The sequence below is a fragment of the Stegodyphus dumicola genome, chromosome 9, assembly GCF_044657685.1.
Source record: "Stegodyphus dumicola isolate Sdum_Otavi_A_Nest chromosome 9, ASM4465768v1".
NCBI lineage: Eukaryota > Metazoa > Arthropoda > Arachnida > Araneae > Eresidae > Stegodyphus > Stegodyphus dumicola.
Window position 1 is genome coordinate 142,603,547 of NC_140776.1, and position 23,958 is coordinate 142,627,504.

At 32.2% G+C, this 23,958-nt stretch overlaps 1 protein-coding gene across 7 annotated transcripts in view; it reads left to right on the forward strand.

Moving 5' to 3' along the window:
- Nucleotides 1–23,958, forward strand: part of LOC118203215 (uncharacterized) — a 216,513-nt gene that overhangs the window by 131,845 nt on the left and 60,710 nt on the right. For all 7 annotated transcript variants that reach the window (XR_015043104.1, XM_085824172.1, XM_085824168.1 and 4 more), the window contains one exon: nt 23,847–23,914. Coding sequence is in view for 6 of the 7 variants with exons in the window: in XM_085824172.1 (XP_085680298.1) it covers nt 23,847–23,914 (68 nt within the window). In the remaining variant the exon portion in view is untranslated. The remainder of the gene's footprint in view (nt 1–23,846; nt 23,915–23,958) is intronic.

Here is a 23,958-nt window from a genome sequence, read left to right on the forward strand (position 1 = left end):
TCTTGTTCTTTCAAATAATATAACATTCCAAGAAGGAATTGTTTTCCGGTTTCAATAGCAGCTAAGTAGGACTCCGCCCTCAATGAGCTGCTAAATGTTTAGTAGAACACCATCATTCTGAGAGAGATTCTCTTCATGTTCTCAAAATAGAATTCTTCGATGTTCCGACATGTCTGTCACTGACTCGGCTTGTCTAAGTCAAAGCCAGAGGCGTTCGTTCACCGGTTTTAAAAATAGATTTCTCTGAGATCTTAAGCGGTGGTTTCTGCTGACTTGACTGCGTTTTTTGAGTCGTTACTGCCAGTGAAAGAAATATATGGAGTAATTTTTTATCGCACTACTATTATTACACTTGAGTACAATTTTTCCGAGTGACGGAGAATACTGTTTTAGTTATATTCGGAATAAAATTTAGCAAATTCTGAAGGGTTAAAGTCTCAGATTTGGTATATCTAATTATTTAAACGCTTAGTAAAGTTAATTAAATTTTTAATTCTTTTGTTCCGGTTCTTTGAATTAAAATTTAACCCTTGTCTAGAATTACGTTTCGCATCAAAGTCTCTCGTGTATTTTCATATTCTTCATGCTCAGTCCTAGTTTCTGTAATATTTATACAATTAAAACCAGTTACAGTCAATTCTTTGTTAACCGAGAGCGGATAGGTTGTTGATTAAACATTAGAAGTCTTAACATCTTATCAAACAATCTCTCCCGTTCTGTCATACCGTTTCTTTACGTTGTACTTCTTCAAAATGGAGTTCTAAATCAGGGACGAATGAAAAATTGTGTGGATCCCTGGTAGTGAGTTCTGTACTGTGTGACATTAATTGAAGTAATAATGAAAGTAATAACATTGATGATACAACAATTGTAATAAATAAATGTTCATAGTTCAATGACGAAAATCGGCATATGTCTGAGAAACCAGGCTGTGTCAAAATGTTGCTTTCAGTTTATTAAATTAAGGCAATTCAAACCGGTTTGGGAATGTAATATCTCAACTCACTTTTAAAATTTAGTTTCGAAAATGATCTTTTTCTAACTTCCGTTGTCCACCAGCGGCCGAGCGGTAAAGTCGCTGAACACTGGTAGTTAGGTGCAAAGTTCGAATCCCATGAACGAGCTGGCTGCATGGGCGTTTTCGTAGTTATACAACGTGTATACGAGCCAGTTCCCTTAGAAAGGCCTTCCACGAAGGCATCTCTACCTTTAGGCAGATAGCCCTCGAGTGCCTTGTCGGAATCAAGTCAAACCAAACCAAACTACACCACACCAAATCTAATTTCCGTTAGTGGCAATACTGAGAAAATTCTCACTGTTGGTTTCCATGTTATGGAACTTCGCCAGAATGTTATCTCCTTTTCGTAATCGAAGTACATTCGTCACCAGAGTTTTACATTCTATGGAACTTTTAATAAATATAGTCTTCACTTTCAAAAGTGCAGTAAAATAATGTCATTCTACAAGCTATCCAGCAGAAAATTCGTCATGAGAAGTTACTAGCTTTTCCTACAACGTCCTAGGATTTAATGACTGACTTCCAAGAATTGATGAAATTCCATTGATGTATTAGACATACAGGAAAAATAAAAGCAAACGACCGATGGAATGTACTGTAGGTACTGTTGTAGCGAAGCTATATACAAGATAAAAATTCCAAAACAGATTTAAGATTTAAGAGTCAGATAGCCGCAGCAAATCTAAAAGAGAAGTGTTGTACGCATAACGTTGTTGATAATATGGGAAAAGTCAGAATTAAACAAGAATGCGTTAACATCTTTTCATTTAAAATTAATCTATTTGTTATTATATTAATAATAACAATGATATAGTTTAAGCTGCCTTGAAACTTTCAACCCTCTATGGGTGCCGGATTTGTCTGTGCGTTGAAATTTACTGTGCAAATTGCAGAAAGGCATTGTTGTTGGCGTTTGCAACACTCTTAAAAATGAACACGTAAAGGTTTAGTTTTTGCAGTTTATTTAACCCTAAAATATGCCATGAGCTTAAGCACCGGGCTTATAAAATATTCTTGTGGGTCACTGTGAATAGATATAGATATGTGAATAGATATAGGTATCTATGGTTGATATACAGGGACATGATTGAATGAGGGATGTGACTTTTTGTATGCAACTTCATAGCAGTTCTTTTTATCTATAAATTTATTAATCAATATCAATGTACTACTAACAATTTCCGTTTCCACAAAAAAAATGATTTTCATGTCGCGTTGCCTTTTAGAACACTAGGAGACTTCCAGTCAAGCATTATTGACATTTCAATAGGAAAAAAAGTCTTGTTATCAGTTCTTTATATAGATTCATGTGTCATAAGCATTGTTTTCAATTAAAAAAAAAACTTGGATTATTTGAGTCATTACATCACACATATCGCTCTAAACTCTCATCAAATTTCTGAAAATATGCCAACATTTTTGTCATACAGTTACAAAGCCATAAAACTTAAAGCCGTATTACTTATCCCAACTTATTACTCTGTGATTGCCATTTCCATTATTCTATCCAGAAAAATAAGTTTTTCGTTGCTGGCGAAAGGAAATTTGTTCTCCGAATCTGAACTTTTGTGAATGAAAAATTAGACCGATGTACAAAAATCAATTTGTTCATCAATCTAAAGTTTCATGTCCAGTGGTACCAAATTTGCCTATTTCTTCATGGCTACACTGGTGGTAAATAATAGTATTTTATGACAGAATGGTTTGCGAGACTGCAAATGCAAATTCACCCTTCTAATACATAATTTTTCTTAATTTCAACCCCCTCTTTTTACTTCTTTGTACGATGTGAAAAGGAAGTATTGTAATCGCGAAAAGTTTCAGGCAGCATATTTCAACGAAAATATCCATTTTGACCGCTATCGAATGCAATTTAACGATGTTTTTGCGTGATATCTGTACGTAAGGACAGAATAAAATACTCTTTTCCTTCAAAAAAATTATAAAACTGCTTTAAAATTAATTCTGAAGAGAATTTTTCGTGGCGTCTGTACGAACGTACGTACGTACGTATCTCGCATAACTCAAAAAAGAGTAGCCTCAGAACGTTGAAATTTTGTATATAGGACTGCTATAACATGTTAGATGTGCACCTCGTATTTTGGTTGCAATCGGCCGCACCAAACGTATATAAATATATTTATATATATATCCACTCTATTACCCGGCTCAGTGATCTCAGTTTCTTTACTCTTATATGTTTGTAAATTGTACATTTTTTTCTTTAAAAATGATTGGATTATGTTGTTTTTATCTTCCGGTTAAGGATTTTATACCTTTAGTAAATCTGTGTGCAATATTTTTAGAATTATCAGTTGTTTAATTGCCGCTAAGCCTGTTTTAATGGCTTCCATTGATGTTTACATTTGAAACAGGAGACTAGTGGATTTGTTGCCAATCTAGAGAAACTTAGCTTCGCAACAACAAAGATCACGCATTCATTTATTATTGCCAATTAAATCATGCTTCATTCTTTCTGGAATTTTTTCGAGGAAATAAGCGTTTGAGATTTACTTCCTAATTTTTAATATAGATATTTTGAGTTTTTATGTATTTTTGCCTTCTCGCGAAGTAAAAACTGAATTTATTGAATGAGAAATACTCAATCGTCTGTGAAAAACTGTTTCTTTTTTGTTTTGTTTGCTTAATTTTTTATACATAGTTCTAGCTTTATTATAGTATTTGAATAGAACATGTGGCAACGATTAGATAATTCTTTAAATGATATACATTTTGTGCATTCTGAGTTATAATATGAAAGAAATATAATACTGTTAAGTGAACCTAGCGCCAGAGTGTCGCTATGGTAAACAAAGGGAATTTTAAAGAATGCATTTATTCTATTGTGGTTTATGCGCTGTCGGCGAAGTAGGTTTAATTCAATCTAATAAGTTTAAATAAAATGCAAGAAAAAATGCGTATAATTTAATATTCCGTACAAAGAAGTCATGTGGTGTACACATCAGATTTTTTTTCAACGTGCTTTATATTATTTATTAGATGAGAGTGACCCGACAGAGGATATTTATAACGATCAGTTATATGAAATGTTAATTTTTATTATTCTGTAATGTACTGCCATATAGCCGCTCAACCGGTATAGTGGTTAGCGTCGCTGAGTGCCATGCTGAAGGGGCATACCTGGCAACTTCTCTCATAGGCGTGAAGTAATACCAGCACAGAAGAAGGATGAAATTAACCCTTTATTATTCTCAACTATGAATAGAAAGGCACGTACTTCGTGCTTCACAATAACACCGACAACTTGCTGTGGAAGCTAAGAATTTGTAACACAAATATATTCAAGTCTACAAAAAACAGTGCTGGTGGAACACTTTACGTTACGGCTAATCTAGGTTGACTCGTCAAACCTAACAGGCGTGATAATTATTCAAGTGGCCAAAGGGCGTATCAGCGTAACCGCAAGGTCAGAAACGTAACGTGCGATGGCTAGCGTAAACACGCTTTGAATAATTTCCAAGGTTCACCCATTTAAATACTCACTTCACTTACCTTTAAATTTACATCCTGGCGACGAAATGCGAGGGGAAGTTGAGGAGCTCAAAAACATAGCAAAAAATTTGAATAATACGTTAATTGAACTAAAGTAAACCTTACATAGTGTCCATATTGCATGGGATAATCTAAATATGCGCGAGCCAAAAGTTCTCTGGAGAGGTTGGTGGTTAGGGGAAGAGGGCGAGAGACCCTCGGACCCGCCCCCCCAGGGCGCTCTCAAGGTCATCCAAGTGAGCATTAGGCAACAACAACAAGAATTACCATATAGATTAATTTGTTTGATTTTAATAATTTTATATGTCAAAAGGTAAGGGTATATATATATATATATATATATATATATGACATAATAAAAGCACAAGGAAAAGCCGGAGCAGTGTCAATGCTTGCTTAGATCCATATTGAACAAGATTTTTGATTGCGCAGCATGACAATAATGTTAACTTGGAAATATATAAAGAACTTCGCAATCGAGGTAATTTTAATTCCATTTTTATTTGCAATTGATATTTGTGGCCACAATCACTTGGCACTCTAGTCGTGCCTTTCCACAGAAGATTTACTTTTTTGATATTGTTGAGATAGAAATCAAGCCAGCGAAATTACATCTTAGAACAGTAGAGAGCAAAAGCTGAAGTGCGTAGTTATGAAGGATGGAAGCACGGCGAAGAGAAAAGTTTTGGTTTACAAAGGCAGTTTCAGTTCCCAATTATTACGTCATCAGAGCTGCGCGGGCATAAAGTGATCTAGAAATGACGCAATGCAGAGAAGTTATTACGATTTTAGAATAGAGAGGAAGAATTAATGTTTATAGTTATATTATAATTCTGATTCATATAATTTTATCTTACATATATATATATATATATAAAGCCATGTAACAATAGTGGGTAACGACGAAGTTATTACGAAGCATTATTGCTGCAACATTTTATGCTGCAGATTTTAATTTACAAACGAAATATTCTGGGATGTTTAGAAATAAGCAAATAAAGTGTTAGCTTTTATACTTGAGCAAGGAAAAGTGCTATGTACGACCTATGAAATATCTTACCTAGTTCCGATCTCCTTGCATAGGAAAAAAAATATTTTATTGGAACAGATCGAGAGAAGTCAGACTGTTCAATTATGCACGAGCCGAAATGTCAAACTCAATAAAAAAATGTAGAACTATACTTTAATCTATTAAAAAAAAACTTAAAAGGAATTTTTTATGTGTTTATTATTATTCTTAGGTCTAGGATTTGGCATCTTGACAAAATAGAATATATTGCTGCTTAACTTCAGACAAATATTTATACAGCCCTCATGCTCTAACGATCCAGTGATAAAAAAAAAAAAAAAAAAAAATTACAACTACTTTTTGAAAAATTAATTCTTTTGTTTACTAAGTGTGCAAAGCTTGCATACTAAATTTAATTTACGATGGAATAGTATCACAGCAATTTTTTTCCTTGCTATATTTACTATGCTATTTTAAACAGCTCTTTTTAAAAATAAGGTTTTCGGTTTTATACCGTGAATTTTGGGGAAATTAATTCTTAAACTAGTGTGCCAATCGTAATTGCTGAAGTTAAAACTCTTTCAGGTATTTAGCTGAAATCTGCATACTAAGATCAGATTATACTTTTTTAATCATAATTTTTTTTTAGTTCTTTGGAACGTTTATGCTGAATTCTTGGAAGTATTAGAATGTGATCTAAAATGCTAAGATAGTAATTTAAAAAAAATTATAACGATATTAATCAATATTAATATGAAAGGTATTTATATATTTGGCAGTTGTGCTATAACAAAGACACATAACTACATATATTTAATAAATGGTGTATATTTAATATTATATCCTTTTCTGTCACTTAATCAGCAAAGCGGACCACTTCGTGAAGTTACTTTTTTCCTTATTGCTTAAATCAGGATTAGGGAAGGGCCTGTCGGTAAGTTGGGTTAAGATATAATGGCGAGGTTGCATTTGTTCAATATTCTACTATTAATTAACTATGCTTTGTAGACAAAATGCTTGTAAAAATATCGGAAATTTTTGCGCTTTTGCAAAAAGCAGCTTATATGGACACGGGTGAACTTTTACGTTTCCTCAGATCGAACGTAAGGAAGAATCCGAAGGCTTTCAACAGGATAGAGCAACACTTGTATGTGCTTTGAAATGCATAGTTTGTGTTGAACATCTTTTTCTCTAGGATGGTGGATTGAACGAAATGGCTTTTCATACCTTGGCTACTTACAAAACCCCGATTTCCTCCACTAACTTTCGTTTTTGAAATCGAATAGAAACTCCGTTTTATAAGAAAAAGTGCTATAATATCATTCCTCTGAATATATATATATATATGTGTGATGTACCAGCTTTTATCCGGAATAAATAGATTGGTGAAGAATCATAGATATAGTCGTAGCTTAAATTATCAGACGATAAGTTTAAGAAACAGAATCCATTTATTATTGGTCAGGAGTAAATTCAGATATACTGCATCGTTACATTTAAGAAAAGACCCCGATATTCTTTCGCGAGCCCTTTTATAGTGTCTGGAAAGGCAGAGCTTCCAAGAAATGACGTCAGCCTCGTCAGCCAATTCCAGTTCGCTTTAAATATTTCCAGAACATTCTATAACTGTACGTGTAGAAAAGGCGGGAAAAACAACTTGACTACGGGGCTGTGGATTTAATTCCACGTACTTTCAAATAAGAGAACGTCGCCATTAAAAATGAAAAGAACATACAGTTAGAACTTTAAGTGTATTCTTGACTATGGAATTTTATTATTACAAATATATGTATGTATCCGCAGCGATAAGCATTAAAATTGGAATTTCAGGTAGAGGTGCGATGCGGACTGAGGCTGAAAAGCATATCAGTTTGTCACTGATTATACCTATTCTAATCCAAAGAGGGGATTTATTGCTGAAATTCAATCCATCTGCTGACTATATACGCATTTTGGGGGAGGATTTATAGGGTCATGCATGTCGCAAATGCGAGTGGCCAAGATTCTAAAAGGTCCCAGATCACTAATTAATTTTGGTAATTACGTATTATCCCGTCGACCAGTCAAGTAACGCGCTTTAGCGCCAATTATGAGTGACCGTATTCTTTAGAATTTCACAGTAACGATTGGCGATTTCCGACCTAAATCTCCTCCAATGGTCGATGTGTCTTAATTTTTGTAAACAGTAAATATACCTTGTGTTTTGATACAAGAGATTCCCTGAAAGCTGAAGTGAGGTAAGTCCCGTACTCTTTAATCAATCACTGCCATATATGGTCCCTGTGTCTTACAGATGACGTGGGCTAATTCGATTATTTCCTTTTTATTTATGGTTGATACACATTTTTCATTAATGCAGCGCAAATAAAATGGGCGTCAAAGCTCCTTGTTTTTAAATTTGTTTATATCGATACCAATAGATTTGCGAAGTATATTTCTGAACACAGCAGGCAGCGGCAAGTTACAGCAGCGAAGAGAAAAAAAAGATAAAAGGGACGCATTCAGAAGAAAGCGTAGGAGAGAAAAGTAGAAAAGTTTCGGTTTTCAATTGAAGTCTTATTCAGGTTAGCTAAACGTATCTGCATTGCAGCCAAATGTAAGGTCACATGTTGTTGATTAATTTTGAAGTGACACAGTTTAGTTAGACCGAATATTGCAGTTACTACTTTTACAAACGACTTAGTACAGAAAGGGGAAATACCTAAATTACAATGAAGGATGAAAGGGGCTAATGCCAGTTAAAAGCAAGAGTTTGATTCATGTGTTGTTATCTTGGGTGTACTCCAACTGCGCTAATGAAAATCCCCCCCGCCGGGTCCTGCTATAGTCCAACTGCGCCGCTCAAAGTTTCTTCTCCCTGCTGCCTACAGGGTTACAATTTAACTTTTCGAAGCCAATTGTAGCCAAGAGGAAAATAAAAATAAATAAATGAAATTACATATCACAAGACCAAGTAAAAACCTATCTGACAAGCAGGCTAATTACTTGAATAACAGTATAAATGCGAGAGCTAACAAAGAAAATAAAAGGTATTGGTAAACATACATATTAGCATTACAAACATCTTCCATTTATAATAATAATATCATAAATTAAATCATTTTAAAGCATACAAATTATATTTTTAATAAATTACATCAATAATAGTCAAGATGTCTGAACTAGATTGGAAAACTTAATAGAGTTCACTAGCGTGCAAAAAATTATTTCATATCAAAGTGTGTTAAAGTGTGCTAAAAATATTTTTTGTTAATTAAAGTAATTATGTAAATGTTTGCAGAAATAAAATTTAGTTACATTTAAAAAAAAAGCTTAGCATGAAATCTATTATAACAACATTACTATGCATTTGGAACACTGACGTATAAATTGTAAATAAGTTTATATTATTATGCTAAGAAGTTTTTTCTAAAATTTATCTAGAAGAAAGGAATTAGATAAACAATACTGCAAATTAATATAATCAGTCAGGCCTCTCAATAAATAAAAGTTTTTTTTTTTAACCAAAAGTTAAAAATTGGGATGCAAAAGTTTGAGTAATATACTTGAAAATATCTGAACATATAATTATTTAGAAATGTATAATTAAATTAATAACAAGCTAATTAACAGTAACATTAAGCTTAATTTCATTCAATCTAAAACAAGCAATCGATGAGGAGCTCAGCATAACTGAAGTTTTAATGCTATTTTACGTAGATTTGCGTATAAAACAAAAGTTGCACTGGTGAAACAAGTGAATAATGTACTGATAGTCAACAGGAATTAAAATACAGTGGTTAAAAATATAACTGCTTGTCAGAAGGTATGCAAAGTTGCCATGGCTAGAATAATTGAATGGTTATAGAAGACTCATAAAGTTAAGCGCTACAGTGTGAAAAGAAAATTCTGGAATAAACATGTTAAAAAAATTAGATGGAGAAATAATCCTTAATTTATTGATATCCATATAAACTCTATGCTTGTGGAAAAATGTTAAACCGAGTTAATTTCTTTCCTTATTTTCTCTTGATTTATCTTTCTTCTCTTGATTTTCTCTTGATTTCTCTTGATTTTCTTTCCTTATTTTCTCTAGGGATTTGTAAAAATATATGCTAAGGTAAAGGTGAAAATTTTTGCAATATTTTTAAAGAATAAATTTTAAAAGTATTTTTACTTCATGAACTGAAATTTTTACGCTACATTTTTACACAGTAAATAAGTACCCACCCCCAAAAAAATGCTGGAGGATCTCTGGGATTAGAAACTCGGATCGAACTACCAATGTTTAGTGACTTTTCCGCTTGATCGTAAGATCTTTCGAAATTAAGCTGAACAATATATTAAAGAAAGTAGAAGATACAGCACATGTAAAAACAAAAGTGGGCTGAATTATAGATTAACATGTTTGGTGAATGAGTTAAACATAGATAAGTATGCCATACAAATAAGTATGCCATTATGAAATATTAGGAATGTAGCATAAAAGCATCAATGAGGAAGGCAATGGAAATTTAAAACACTGTAATCTAAATGTATAATATTATCAGTGTATGCTATTAATTTCAATACTGCTGAAAAAAATTATAAATGAATAATATTATAAATCACACGAACTCGTTGCGTTATAAATTACAACAGTTAGAAATATTATTAGCGTGATTTAGCGACCATCATTGTTAATAAATAATTTCAAGTAATTAATTTTACAAATAATTCAGCCTGAAACTAGGTTGGAAAATAAGCTACATGCTGAAGATTAAGCTTTGCCAAGGTGTTAGAAACATCTTCTATTAACTAGAGTTGTGATGCAAGAATTTGTAAAAATTATCATTTAAATATAAATTCGCATTAATACAATACAAACTAGTATATAAATTCTACATACATGAAAACTTGAGTACAGTGCAACAGTATGAGAAAAAGGAATGGATTAAAAGGGAACTGAAAATTCGAGGATATAAATATAAGGGAGTTTGAATTTTTTCTTGTTTTGTTTGTTAATTATGAAAATTCTGCTGATGCTCATAATTATTAATTTATTAATTAAATGTGTATTAGAAATTAAATGTATGCCAAAGTACATCAGGTGGAAAACAGAATAAATATTTAAACGTTTCTAGTATTAGAATATGGAATTTGTAACAAAGTTAAATAACCTTAAAATAACTTCAATGACTAAAAATGGAAAGCTTAATACGGAAATATATTGCAATAATATTAGAGTGAATTTAGAACGACTTAAGACGTCCAATTTTTAGATTTAATAAAGAGAATTTTTTAATTAAATTAGAACTGTTTACCTAAAATGGTAAATTTGAAAGTTAAAACCATTCTGCTATCTAAGAAGATTTGTTAATATTTATCTAGATAAGAAACTTATTTAAGGTGACCTACAAATCCGATATTTGACGCGTTGATTATGTATCAGTTTTGCGTATGTCATTAATCTATCAATTTTACTATTCAAAACTGATATATATATATATATATATAAATCAGCGATTAAAATCTACAACTTGGAAAGTTTTTAATTCTTACAGAGAATAAAAAAGATCTGGCTCATCATTCCTTTAAGCATCATAAAACTTTAAAATGAGTGTAAAAGAAATTTATTTTTACTTTAGCACACGCCAGACTTTAAATTAATATTTGTTTTGCATGCACAATTTTTACAATATTGATAAACGAAAATGAAGACTTGCAGTGTCAATAGAATGTCCCATTAATGGCGATAAATGACTTTTTGTACCACCCAATCTTCTTGGGAAAGAAATAGGGAACAGGAAACGTCGCGCAGTTCGTGGATTAGAAAACAGGGGGACGAGGATCTTCGATCAAATTTGGCGCAGTTCGTACCCTACCGTTATCTTATATATCCCCCTTCAAAGAGAAAATGGTTTAGCCATAGAAAAGCCTTTTTAGAAAAAAGCATAAGAGCGTTAGCAAATGAAGATTACTATTCTGTGCAATCTATAAAATTCAGTGAAAAAAATGAGAAAGATAATGGTTTTCCTCCCTCTCTTCAAGCCTTTAAGTTTCACTATGCTGTGAAGTTTTGTTCATTAATTCTCTCATATGTTAAACACAAATAACGATGCACAAGAAATATAATAATAATAATAATAATAATAATAATAAAATTGTAAAATATATAAAATAAATTGATAGTCTAGTTTAAAAATTTGTAAGTTCTTTTTCTTTCAAAATGTAGGTCTTTTAAAACTCTTCAAAATTTCTATCCAAAAATCATAAAAATTGTCCTAAATTTGGAGTCTCAATTTTTGCAAGAAATAATTCTAAAAGTTCACATTTCTTGAAAATCTTTGCTTGAATATCAATATGGGATTTTTACAGTCCTTCTCTTGACAATCTTTTGTAAAACTGTTGTATTCAATACAAAATCTAAAATATTTTTTACATGTTCATTAAATTACGTTGTAAACAGTTATTTACTCATCATAAAATAATCCACACTTTCTTACTAAAAATGTAAAATGGACTTTAGAAACTAATAAAATATAGTACAATAATAAAATGAATTTTGATAAAAATGGGCAGTTCCTCTACAAGCGAATTAACTTGTAAAGGTGCTGTTCTTGTTGATGGCTGTGTGGTGCTTAAATACAGTATCAAATAGAAAACCTCTAACCTATACAAAATAACTAATACTTTTAGCACTGTAAAAATACATCAAAGTTATTAATTATAAGTTATGCCCATAATCAAATAGTCTTCAGTATTACATATTTCAAATATAAGAATAAATAAAAGAAATTCAAATTCAAATTAAGACTAATAACTTGTATATTTAAGTTCGGTCTAACAAATTTAGTGAATAAAAATTTTATATTACCCTGCAATAATAATAATTAAAGAAACTTTTTTTTTTTTTTTTTTTTTTTTTTTTTTTTTTTTTTATTGTGCGTAGTTTGTGCTAATGATTTCGGTTCTCAACTGAAATTTTATTCGAGGATTGGCTAGAAGGTATCTGCATTGTAGCGCTATGTGATATCATACAATGCCGATTAATTTTGAAATGACACAGTTTACACTAACATATTATAAATACGAGTAGTTACTATTTTTAGCACAGAAAGAGGAAATACGCAAATTAAAATGAAGGAAAAAGAGACTATTGCCAATTAAAATCAGAAGTTTGCTTTATATATTTTATCTTAAAGTGACCACACGTCCCGATTTTTTCGGAACAGTCCCGCCTTTTGGAGGACTGTCCCGAAGTTCCGCCGATTTTTAAAAATATCCCGCTTTTTAGAAAACATCTGCATTTCTTATTTTAAACTTACTGTAAAAATATATTACCTATTATTTATTAATTATTATAGTAAATTTAAAGAAATAAAAAATACATAAATAAAAAACACATAAAATGCATGCAGAGTAAACTAAATTAGGTGATGTAACGAGTTAGATTTACTCGGTGATGTTCGATCATTAACATTACATCTCGTCAAGGAATATATATCAAGGAACAGCTAGCATTAGCTGAAGGGCTATTTGCTTTCCACACCATAAACCACAATCAAAGTTTCAGATCAATTGATTGTATGTCGCAAATGATCAAAACATTGTACGACAAAAAATTTGCATGTGCAAGGACAAAAACCGAAGTAATTATTTATAATGTTTTTCTACTATATTCGTTTTCACAATTGCAGAACGAATTAGATTAAATGCGCATTTATATCCATCTATTATAATGCTTCCAACCACAAAGATTTAATATTATTTTCCACAACTGTTAGACTTTTTGATCCAGAAACAGGAATTAAAATTAAAATATTAGATTTTGTTTCATTGCCGTGTGAAACTTCACAAATAATTTTTGATTCAATAAGTACTATTTTAAAAAATAATAATTTGAACGTAAAATTATTGCCTATTGTGAAGATAACACTAACGCAAATTTTGGCGGAAAAGCTAGATGAGGCATCAATAACGTTTTTGCGAAACTTTACGAATATTTGAACCAATAAATTATTGGGGTAGGTTGTGCAGCACACATTCTACACCAAGGATGTCAAACTTGCGGCCCACAACAAATATTTTTGCGGCCCGGCCAATATATCGGCAAATAATAATATATAATAATAAAATAACATATCGACGAAGAAAAAAATGAAATGTTTACTGCTAAGTAATTAACGATAATTTATTCAGTGTTGTTAGATTACTCACAGCGAGCTGACACACACACTACTTAAATTACAAATGCGTGTGAGTAGCTTGCGTTCAGCTACCTTCGGCTTTTGGGGGACACGTGCACTCAGAACTTGTACGCATCCCCAAGTGGTAGTAAAATTAAACGAAAAATCGCTGACGAACATAGAATATTCCAAGTAAAATGGGAATTAGAATATTTTTGCTGTGAAATAAAAGACAATGTAGGAAAATTTGGAAATGTAGTGGGACACCCAATGTTTACTATAAGTAAACACTACATTTCCACCTGAACCTGTGAAATAAAAGATAAAATAATCTGCTTGATATGTAATAATACTATTAATGTACCAAAGTTATATGATATTAAACGTCATTACGAATAACACAAATCGAAATATAACAATTACGAAGGATTAATGAGAGAAGAAAAGTTGAAAGAGCTCAAGTTAGGAGTGAAAAAGCAAAAGTAAGTATGTTAGTAAAGTATTGCAAGAAAGTGAAGCGGCGGTACATGCAACCTGCGTCTTGTCCGAGTTGATAGCTAAACATTCGAAGCCTTTTACTGACGGTGATTTCATCAAGGAATGCCTAATGAAAGCTGGAGAAATTGTTTGTCCTGGAAATGTGAAGGCTTATCAATCAATTTCATTGTCTCGAAATACAGTTGCGGAAAGAGTTACTGATTTAGCCGCGAATTTAAGTGATCAGATGAAAGTAAAATCATCTAGTTTCGAAAGTTTTTCCATTGCCTGTGACGAGAGCACGGACATTAGTGGCAAAGCTCAATTAGCAGTGTTTCTTCGTTCTTGTGACAAGAATTTTAACATTTTTGAGGAATTACTGGAACTAATACCGATGCCCGGTACTACCACAGGAGAAGATATATTTACTTGTGTTTTTGCACTTCTGCAGAAATACAATCTACCTTTGGCAAAATTAAATTCTGTAGCTACAGATGGCGCTCCATCAATGACCGAGAAAAACAAGGGCTTCGTAGCATTACTAAGGAAAAAACTTTGTGAAATTCACGGTTCAAACATTCATCATATGCATTGTATTATACATCAAGAAGTTCTATGCACGAAAGTAATAAATATGGAGAATGTTTTGTCATATATAAAAAAAGTTATAAATTTTATAAGATCTCGAGGTTTAAATCAGCGTCAATTCACTGCTTTCTTAAGTGAGTTAGATAGTGAATATTCGGATTTGTCCTACTATACCGAGGTACGTTGGTTATCTTGCTCCAGGATTCTCAAACAATTCTGGGATTTGAAAGAAGAAATATGTCAGTTTTAAAAACGAAAAATCAAGACGTAAGTTTGTTTTACGATCTAATATGGATACAAGATTTATCTTTCTTGGTTGATATAACCAAACACTTAACCGATTTAAATTTATCGTTACAAGGAAAAGATCATATCATTACGAACATGTTTGACATAATTAAAGCATTCAAATGTCAACTAGTTCTTTGGGAAAAACAACTTAAAAATGAAGATTTGACGCACTTCCCGACGTGCAGCATGAATAAATCAAGTTTAGATGATACTTGTTCGTATCAAAAATACGCAGAAAAAATTGCAAATTTAACAACTGAATTTGAAACGAGGTTTAATGATTTTAATTCCCTCGAAGACAATTTTTTTTTTTTTTTTTTTTTTTTTTTTTTTTTGTGTGTGTGTGGGTGTTTTTTTTTTTTTTTTTTTTTTTTTGTTTTTGTTTTTGTTTTCTTCGATTTTCTCAATAAGTATTGACTCAGTACCCAGCCATATGCAAATGGAGGTGATCGAGATTCAATGCAACTCGAATTTGAAAGCAAAATTCATTGAAGTGTGCGTGCCTGAATTTTACATATATTTACCAGCCAGGTTTGAAAATACTCGAAAATTCGCATATGAAATTATTTCCATGTTTGGTAGCACTTATCGTTTCGAGCAGTTATTTTCAGTCATGAAAGGTAATAAGTCTCCTATTAGAAACCGTATTAATGATGCTCACCTTGGGTCAGCGTTGAAAGTTATCACTGCAAACAAAATTTCTCCCGAAATAGGAAAGATAATAGCAGAGAAGAGATATCAAATATCAGGACGTAAACATTAAATTTTTCTTGTTCTTTTTTATATAAATATATATATATATGCTTATTATTCTATTATTCGAAATAAATCTACGTTTCTATGAATATTGATTTTTTTTTTTTTTTTTTTTCCGGCCCGCCTAAAGTTAAACCTTGTTTGTTTGGCCCAAGTGTACCTATGAGTTTGACACTGTTGTATGAGTATGTATGTATACCTATGAGTTTGACATATTGTGCATGTTGAAAGTTTGAAGGATTTTTGTGAAAGCGCAGAAATCGAATATAAAAGAATTATTGGTTACAGCAAAACACGATGGCTAGCTCTTTTACTAGCTGTAGAAAATATTTTTAAAATATACGAACCATTAAAATCATACTTTTTATATTAAGTATCACAAGATAAATACCCAAGAATATTGCAGTGTAACCAATCCCTTAACATAAACTGTTGGACTAACTGTGACAAGAAGGCTGCCCTCTGGTGAGTAGCCAGAGAAGTATTTCAGTAAAAGCCAAGCGTCCCACTGGATAGGTTGTATCAGACTCTTGCTCTGTAATATTCTTAAAGTTAAATGTAATGTCCATGTGTAACTTAAACCTGTTAATAAATATTTGTTACACTATGCAGGACTCTTCTATGACCCTATCTAAAACGACCCCCACACAAAGTGACGCCCAACGTTAATGTTTAGCTTTAAGAATTTTCCTTGGCTTTTGCTCACTTTTTTTTTCAGAAATAGTACTTGCAGCCACGACCGCTGTATCTAACTCCTAAAACTTTAGGTAAAGAGATATATTACCCGTCAGGTATGAATTTTTGTGTGTGTGCCATTCCGATGGCCTATCAGCAACAAATGGTTGTCGTTAATGATATAATTTGTTTTGCATTTAAACACTAATGTTCTATAATGTGTTTACCCTTAATGTTGAAAACGTGAAAATACTTAGTTTGTAACCAATCCCTTAACATAAACTGTTGGACTAACTCTTTTTAATTCTTTGTTCGCTTTTATTGAAAGCGCGTCTGAGTTGACAACAAGGCTGCCCTCTGGTGAGTAGCCAGAGAAGTACTTCAGTAAAAGCCAAGCGTCGCACTCTATAGGTTGTATCAGACTCTTACTCTATAATATTCTTAAAGTTAAATGTAATGTCCGTGTGTAACTTAAACCTGTTAATAAATATTTGTTACACTACACTGGACTCTTCTATGACCCCATCTAAAACGACCCCCACACAGCAGCTCTTTATTGAAAATGACACATTACAAATTTGGCATCAGTTCATCCACAACCAAGCTACATTATTTCACAATGCTGTGAAAATTATTGAATGGGACAGAATTTCAATTACGGAAGTGTCAAATGAAATCAATAATTTAAAAACAAATTGCAAGAAAGAACTGATAACGATTACGTTCCTTTAGTTATTCGAAAGGACATCACTAGGTTGGAAGAACAAGGTGCCATTAAAGGACCTGATTTTTCAAAAGAAGTCAGAAATATTTATAATAACTGCTTGGAATATCTTGAAGAACAGACAATTCAATTCGAGGATATTAAAAATTTTCATTGGGTGACATTAAAAAAGGAGATTTTATAGGAATATGTGGAAAAATCTTTTTAATATATTAGTAATCATTTTTCCGAAAAATAATATTTTCGAAAATGATCTTTCTGATGAGGTGTCATTTTTAAAAATATACGTTACTGAAGAAAAAAATAAATGTTCTTTGTCTGCAAATGTGGAAACAGACAAAAAAATGGGCGGAGTTATTCCTTCGTTTTAAACAGAATAATATTCCTTATGAAAATATTTTGAAAATTGTAGAACATGCACTCTTCCCTTCAGGAACAAATACAGCAATAGAACGTGCTTTTCCTCGTATCAATAAAATATGGACAATTGAAAAAAACGCAGTTGAATATTAAAACTTTAAAATAAAATATGTATTAAGCGTAAAATATAATTTGACCAATTCATGTGAGAAATTTCATGACATTTTAATAAATGATCCGAATCTATTGCAAAGTATTCACTCGTATAAAAAATATGACCGTGAAAGAAAATCATAAATTTTTTAATAAAATTTTAAATTAATTAAAAAACATAATATTCAAATTATAGTTTTTTACAAATATTTTTATAGTTACCAATAGTTATTAATAAATATATTTTTGTATATTTATAGATAAGTAAATGAATGTATACAATAAAATACATTTTTTTTAATCATTGATCTGCTTTCATAACTAAATTATAATTTTTATTTTATTCCATTTGTCTCGATGAACATGTGGTCACTTTATCTTAAACACACCCACATCTATATATGGGGGGGGGGTAAGTTGAAGATGATGTTACTCAGTAAAAAAGGAGGAATCCTTTTTTTTTCCCACACCACAGAAACATTTAATAATTATGTACAAAACTACAGATTAAATATGTAAAGTGGATATAATAGTTAGGATATAATAGTGCCTTGGCGTCTTCTCGCGCTAGTTAGACACACTTTGCATCACTTTTTTTATATTTAAACAGTCACTCAGCGCCTACTCGCTATCAATACAAAGTTATTTTGTTACCACCTTCGCGTGGTCTGAACAAAGAAAGTCTATGTACATATTCTTTGGTCTGGACATCTTGTCCCTACCTCACTTTCTGAAGGTGCGCAGGCGATGCGTTTTCTCGGTCAGGTGATGCCCTCTGGTGGCTTCAGGACTTACGGATCCCAGGTAAAATTCCTTGAGATTTTATTTAAAAAGAAAGCCCGGGAAAGGCTGTATTTTATTTAAAGAGAGATCCCGAAAGTTTAAAGAGAGCCGGATGCCGGTAGTTTATACCTGTTCTGTCTTTCTCTCTCAAGGGCACTTTCTGTAATCCTTATATTATGGTTTGGTTTGGTTTATTTAATTATGGCAAAGCACACTAGGGCTATCTGCCTAAGGGGAGAGATGCCTTCGTGGAGGACCCTTATATTATGAGTATGTTGTATATGTAATCAGAGTTTGATTAACCGTTCAACAAAATAAGCACTTGCTTAGGGCATCAAGAAAAGGAGGAATTACAAAAAAGATCATTAGGAACTGAAAGAAAGAGCGTGAAAATTTCCATTGCCGGTTGTGCGATGGAATGGTACATCTTAACCAAGACCGAGAAAGAAGAAATGAGGAGGAAACAGGCATAATAAATGGTATCTGGGGGCACCCAAATAAATGAAGTGTTTCAGGTCTTTTAAGTCCTTAATGTAGCACTGCATGTAATATTGTTAATGCTAATGCTGCTGACAATTTTTAGGTAGATGCAGTCATAGCCATATCATATTTTTCTTTTTTTAGTCATCATTCGTAAAATAAAATACAATAAAGCAATGCACATACATGTTTCCCATAGTGACATACTTGGCGAAAAGACAGACAGCGTGGTAGTCTCGTTAACAGCACAGAGAAGATTGCCAAGGTTAAGATACTGGTACTAGAAAACAAATAGCAGAATTATGGTTCCGTTCTATTTTTGTTGATTGGTTGAAATTTTTTATTGTTATCGGATAAAAGATTTTAGTTTCATTTTTGCTGTTATACAAGTACATGCATCTTTAGTGTTATATAAGTAAGTAAGTATATGACAAGAATTAATTTTTAACTTCAGAAAGATTTATTATAAGAATGCTACTATTCGTAGGATAAGAAAAGAGAAATAACCAAATTGTAAAGTAGGCTTATTGGATTGTTTTAAATTAAACTTAGAAGTTTGGTACTACTCCCTTTTCGGCGGCCGCAAAAAAAATAGTTCAACTATTGTTGACGCCAGTGATGCTTAATTAATTGTGGTAAACCCAACACAGAGTACGAGTTTATTTAACGAAATTCATGAGTGCAATTTTTTTTTCGCAAGAAATAAATATTTATTAGTCCAAAGGAGCAATTTGCCCGGAAGGATTATTAATTTCGTTTTAGCATTTTGCGTTAAAACTATAAACTACGAATCACTTTTCAAATTGTTGCCACCGAATATTATCGCCCAATATTATATTTAAAGAAATTAAATAATGAAGAATCTTCATGAATGAATGTATGTTTTTCGCATTATGATAAAACAACGGTACCTAGAGCCATCAAAATTTAATTAACGTAATTTTCCATAGGCATGGGGAAACCCTAATTTGAATTTGAAATTTGTTTTATTATCGATTTCATATTTTGTAACATTTTATCGAATTTTTGATTAAAAAACTAAGCGATTTCAGAGTGATCTCTAGCGCGCGAGACTCTGTATCGGAAATTCTAAAGATATGCTCATTTTAAAATTATTTTGAGACATTGCTGTTGAACTGAATTTTATGGTTTGAGTGCGTAGAATATAATATTTAATAAATAGAGATAACACACGAAACGTTAAAAAAAAAAAAAAAAAAAAAAAAAAAAAAAAAAAAAAAAAAAAGCCCCTTTGGACGCAATTTAAAATCTGAAAGCTTTTTTTTTTTTTTTTTTTTTTTTTTTTAATCCAAAGGGGCTTAATCCCTGAGGAACTATCAGTTTCGTTTTGTGAATTTTGCGTGGAACCTCTCTGAATCTCCGTTTCACTTTTCAAACTGTTGCCACCAAATATTATCGCCCTGTATTATATTTGAAGAAATTAAATAATGAAGAATTGTCATAAATATATGTATGTTTCCCGCATTGTGACAAAACAGCGGTACCTAGAGCCATTAAATTTTAAATGCCATAATCTTACTGTGAATATGGGTATCTGAAAGCTCAAATTTGAAATTTGGAATTTGTTTTATTATCGATTTCATATTTTGTGAAACTTTAACGAATTTGTGATTAACAAACTCAACGATTTAAAAGCGAGCAATGGCAACGCTCTACGGGGGAAAAAAAGTTTTATCTCCAGCGCGCGGAACTGTGTATCGGAATTCTCAAGATATGCTCATTATAAAATTATTTTGCGACATTGCTGTTGAACTGAAGTTTACGGTTTAAGAACCTGATATTAAATAAATAATGGTAACACACAAAATGTAAAACGTAATTCATTTTGGACCTAATAGATATATTTTTTTTTTTTTTTTTTTAGTCTTTTTTTGTTTTTTGTGGATTTCGCAATTTGGGAATTGCCCATTGATGACCAGTGATTGATTTACTTCAAACAAGATCATCAAAAATAAATTTTGCAATGAGAAAAGGATTGCGAAAACAAAATTAGTTTTAAGATTCCAAAATCTTTTTTAGTCAGAATCATGAGGTTTATATTATTTCTGGTGCCAGGAGATGAAATCAACTGAATTTTGGAAATTACGACTTGAGTTGATGAAGATCGTATTTTATTCTCGAGTGTCAAAGATGTAGAAACATCTTTTGATGCGGCTTCTTAACCACAGTACGACTGTTGATTGGAACAGTTACATGCAGGAGATTTTCACAGAAGCTTTAATAGCTCCTCCAATAGTGGAAATCGGCGGGTGTGACAAAAATAGACTAAAGGAAAAAAGAAATCACTGGGCAAAAGACCTATGTTATGCGGGTTCTTCTACAACAATGGGCCTCCAGCGGATTGTGCAGAGAATCCAATGAATGCTTTTTAGTTGCAATTCCTTATCGATCGGCGAAAACTTTATTGGGGAAAATTTTATGGTAAGAATAACTGTTTATACAAATTGCTGGAAGGCATATAAATCGGGCAAACTGCGAAGATGCTGGCTTCGAACATTTCACTCTTAATCAGAATTTTCACTTAACGCGTGTGTGTGATTATGGCAAAGCCTCGAGGGCTATCTGCCTAAGAGGAGAGATGCCTTCGTGGAGAACTTTCTAAGGGAAACTGGCTCGTATACACGTTACTCATGGGGGAAAAACCACGAAAACGCCCATGCCAGTTGCTTATTCACAAAGCCTACAGACCGTTTCTTCTGCTGTTTGCTTCGATTGGTTAAAAGAGGTAGGGTTACAGAATCTAGTGCTTGGCGACTCTTGGTTCATCGCCTCTACAATTTGTATTTGAGCGTCGTGTACCAAAAAGTGAGCATAAACCACCGGAGAAACCGCAGCACAGTGGTAACGAGCGCGGGAATAATTCTCAGACTTCTAGGTCGCTGGTTCTATCCGCGCTCGTAGCTTTCAAAAACTCTGCTCTATACGGATTTATTTTTATTTTAACTTTATTGAATGATTTTGTCATTATTTGTCTTTTCGCCTTCGGGTATGGTGTTAAAAATTAAACGCCTTTATTTTCTCTATTTTTGTTAATGTTAATTTTTCTTATTTTTATTTACTGGTTTGTACTCTTTGTAGTAGGTACCAGTAAGCAAGATTACGAGATTACCAAGATCCCGAAAAGCGTTTCAATAGAAATAGCGCATATGGAATAAAATATAATTTTATTTATACTTACTCGTAAAAAGAATAGGTATCCGACACCCTTAAATGTTTACTGAATGTTTTCATTTGGTTATTTTTTTAATATTCCTTTATTTGTATAAATTAATGCGCTATGAAAATTTACACAATAGACTCTTCCTAAGTGAAATAACGAAAAAGTGCATATGCTGTCTCCATATAAACACCTTTTCTTGTAAAACAATTATGTGGTTTTAAAAGTTTAAATTCAAATACAAATAAACTATTAATAAGATCAATAGGTTATTTAAGATATATTCCACACAATTCCTCTAAGCTTTCATTCATAAACTAAAAAAATGTTGAATGAAATAAACGCTGTTTCCGTTTGTTTAGCGTTAATTACCACGCCTACAGGGCGATAACTCGCCATTCCAAATATGACCGCCAAGCAGATGTTTCCTCCAATGAGAGCAGCCCGTAGCGAAATTGTCTGTAGGCTTTGTGAATATGCATGCAGCCAGCCCGTTCGCGGGATTCGAACCTCGGACCGAACTACCAGTGTTTAGCGACTTTACCGCTCAGCCGCTGGTGGGCCTTTTCACTTCACGAAATTTCTCATTGTCGATCCAGAAAGTTAATGTCCCACCCAAACGGTAGAGCGTCTGTGGTGAAGTGCAAAATAGAGGAACAAACGGCATGGAGGTGCGGCTCGACAACAACTCAAATCATATTTGTTTAAATGGCGACGAATGCATAAAAAAGTAAATGTTTCGATGTTGAAAGCTATTAAAAATTTTATGCCTCCTCAATAAATTAATAACTTGAGGTTTCGTATTTTTGCTTCATTTTGTGTTTGGTATTTGATTTTTTTTTGAGGGGGGAGAATTAACCATCGGCAATGGCCCCCTTCCGAAACGGAGTAATACTCGTACAAGGCCAGCAAGATATCTATTTAGCCTTGAGAAATACCTAAGTTTATCTTACATGTTAATAGTACTGGTTAGAAATAGCGACCACAGTTTTCTTTATATGCTGTTAAATTTTAATCACAGAATAAATGAACAGGGAAATGATTGCATGAAATTAAGATGTATTGTCAAACCTTGGCTACTTTTCAGAGTTGACGCAAAAAATAATCAAAACTTCAGAAGTTTGACTTGGCAGTAGCTGTCGTTTGACCGTTTGTTTTTATTTACGGTTTTGTGATGGCATCCAGCTAAAATGTGGTAAATTTGGTTTCTGATTATGCTTCTAATTACAGTATAATATTTAGAAATAGGACTTCGATTACGAAGTTAGAAGTGAATTTGTGTGTGTCATATCTGTTTTTAACTAAATTATGTAAATGTAATTAAAATTATGATCTTAAAGCTTATAAAATACATGTGTTATAAATTTTAAATTGATTTATTTTAGATATATGTCATATGTACAATAAATAAGTGCTGCTGTACTTTTCATGAAGTTCCGAAATGGACATGTTTCAGTTTTATATATCTTTTTATTGCGCAGTTTTTGTCTAATTCGGAATCACTTTACATTCATTATATTTCTGTTATTCTCCCGCCTCCAAATAATATTTATGTATGATTCAATGTTTATGAAAAAAAAAAATGATATAAATTTTTAAATTAGAATCAGATGTTGAATATTTTTAACTGGATTTAACTTTTCTGTTTCCATATTTTCTTGATCAATTATTTACTTGGATATTTTTAAATGCAGCAACGGGACAAGAGGATAAATTAAATGGCATCAATAGCAGTTATTCTCCATCTGTGAAAGGAATTCAGGTAAATGTAATCTTCAGATTTTTATGCATTTGGATTTAATTCCC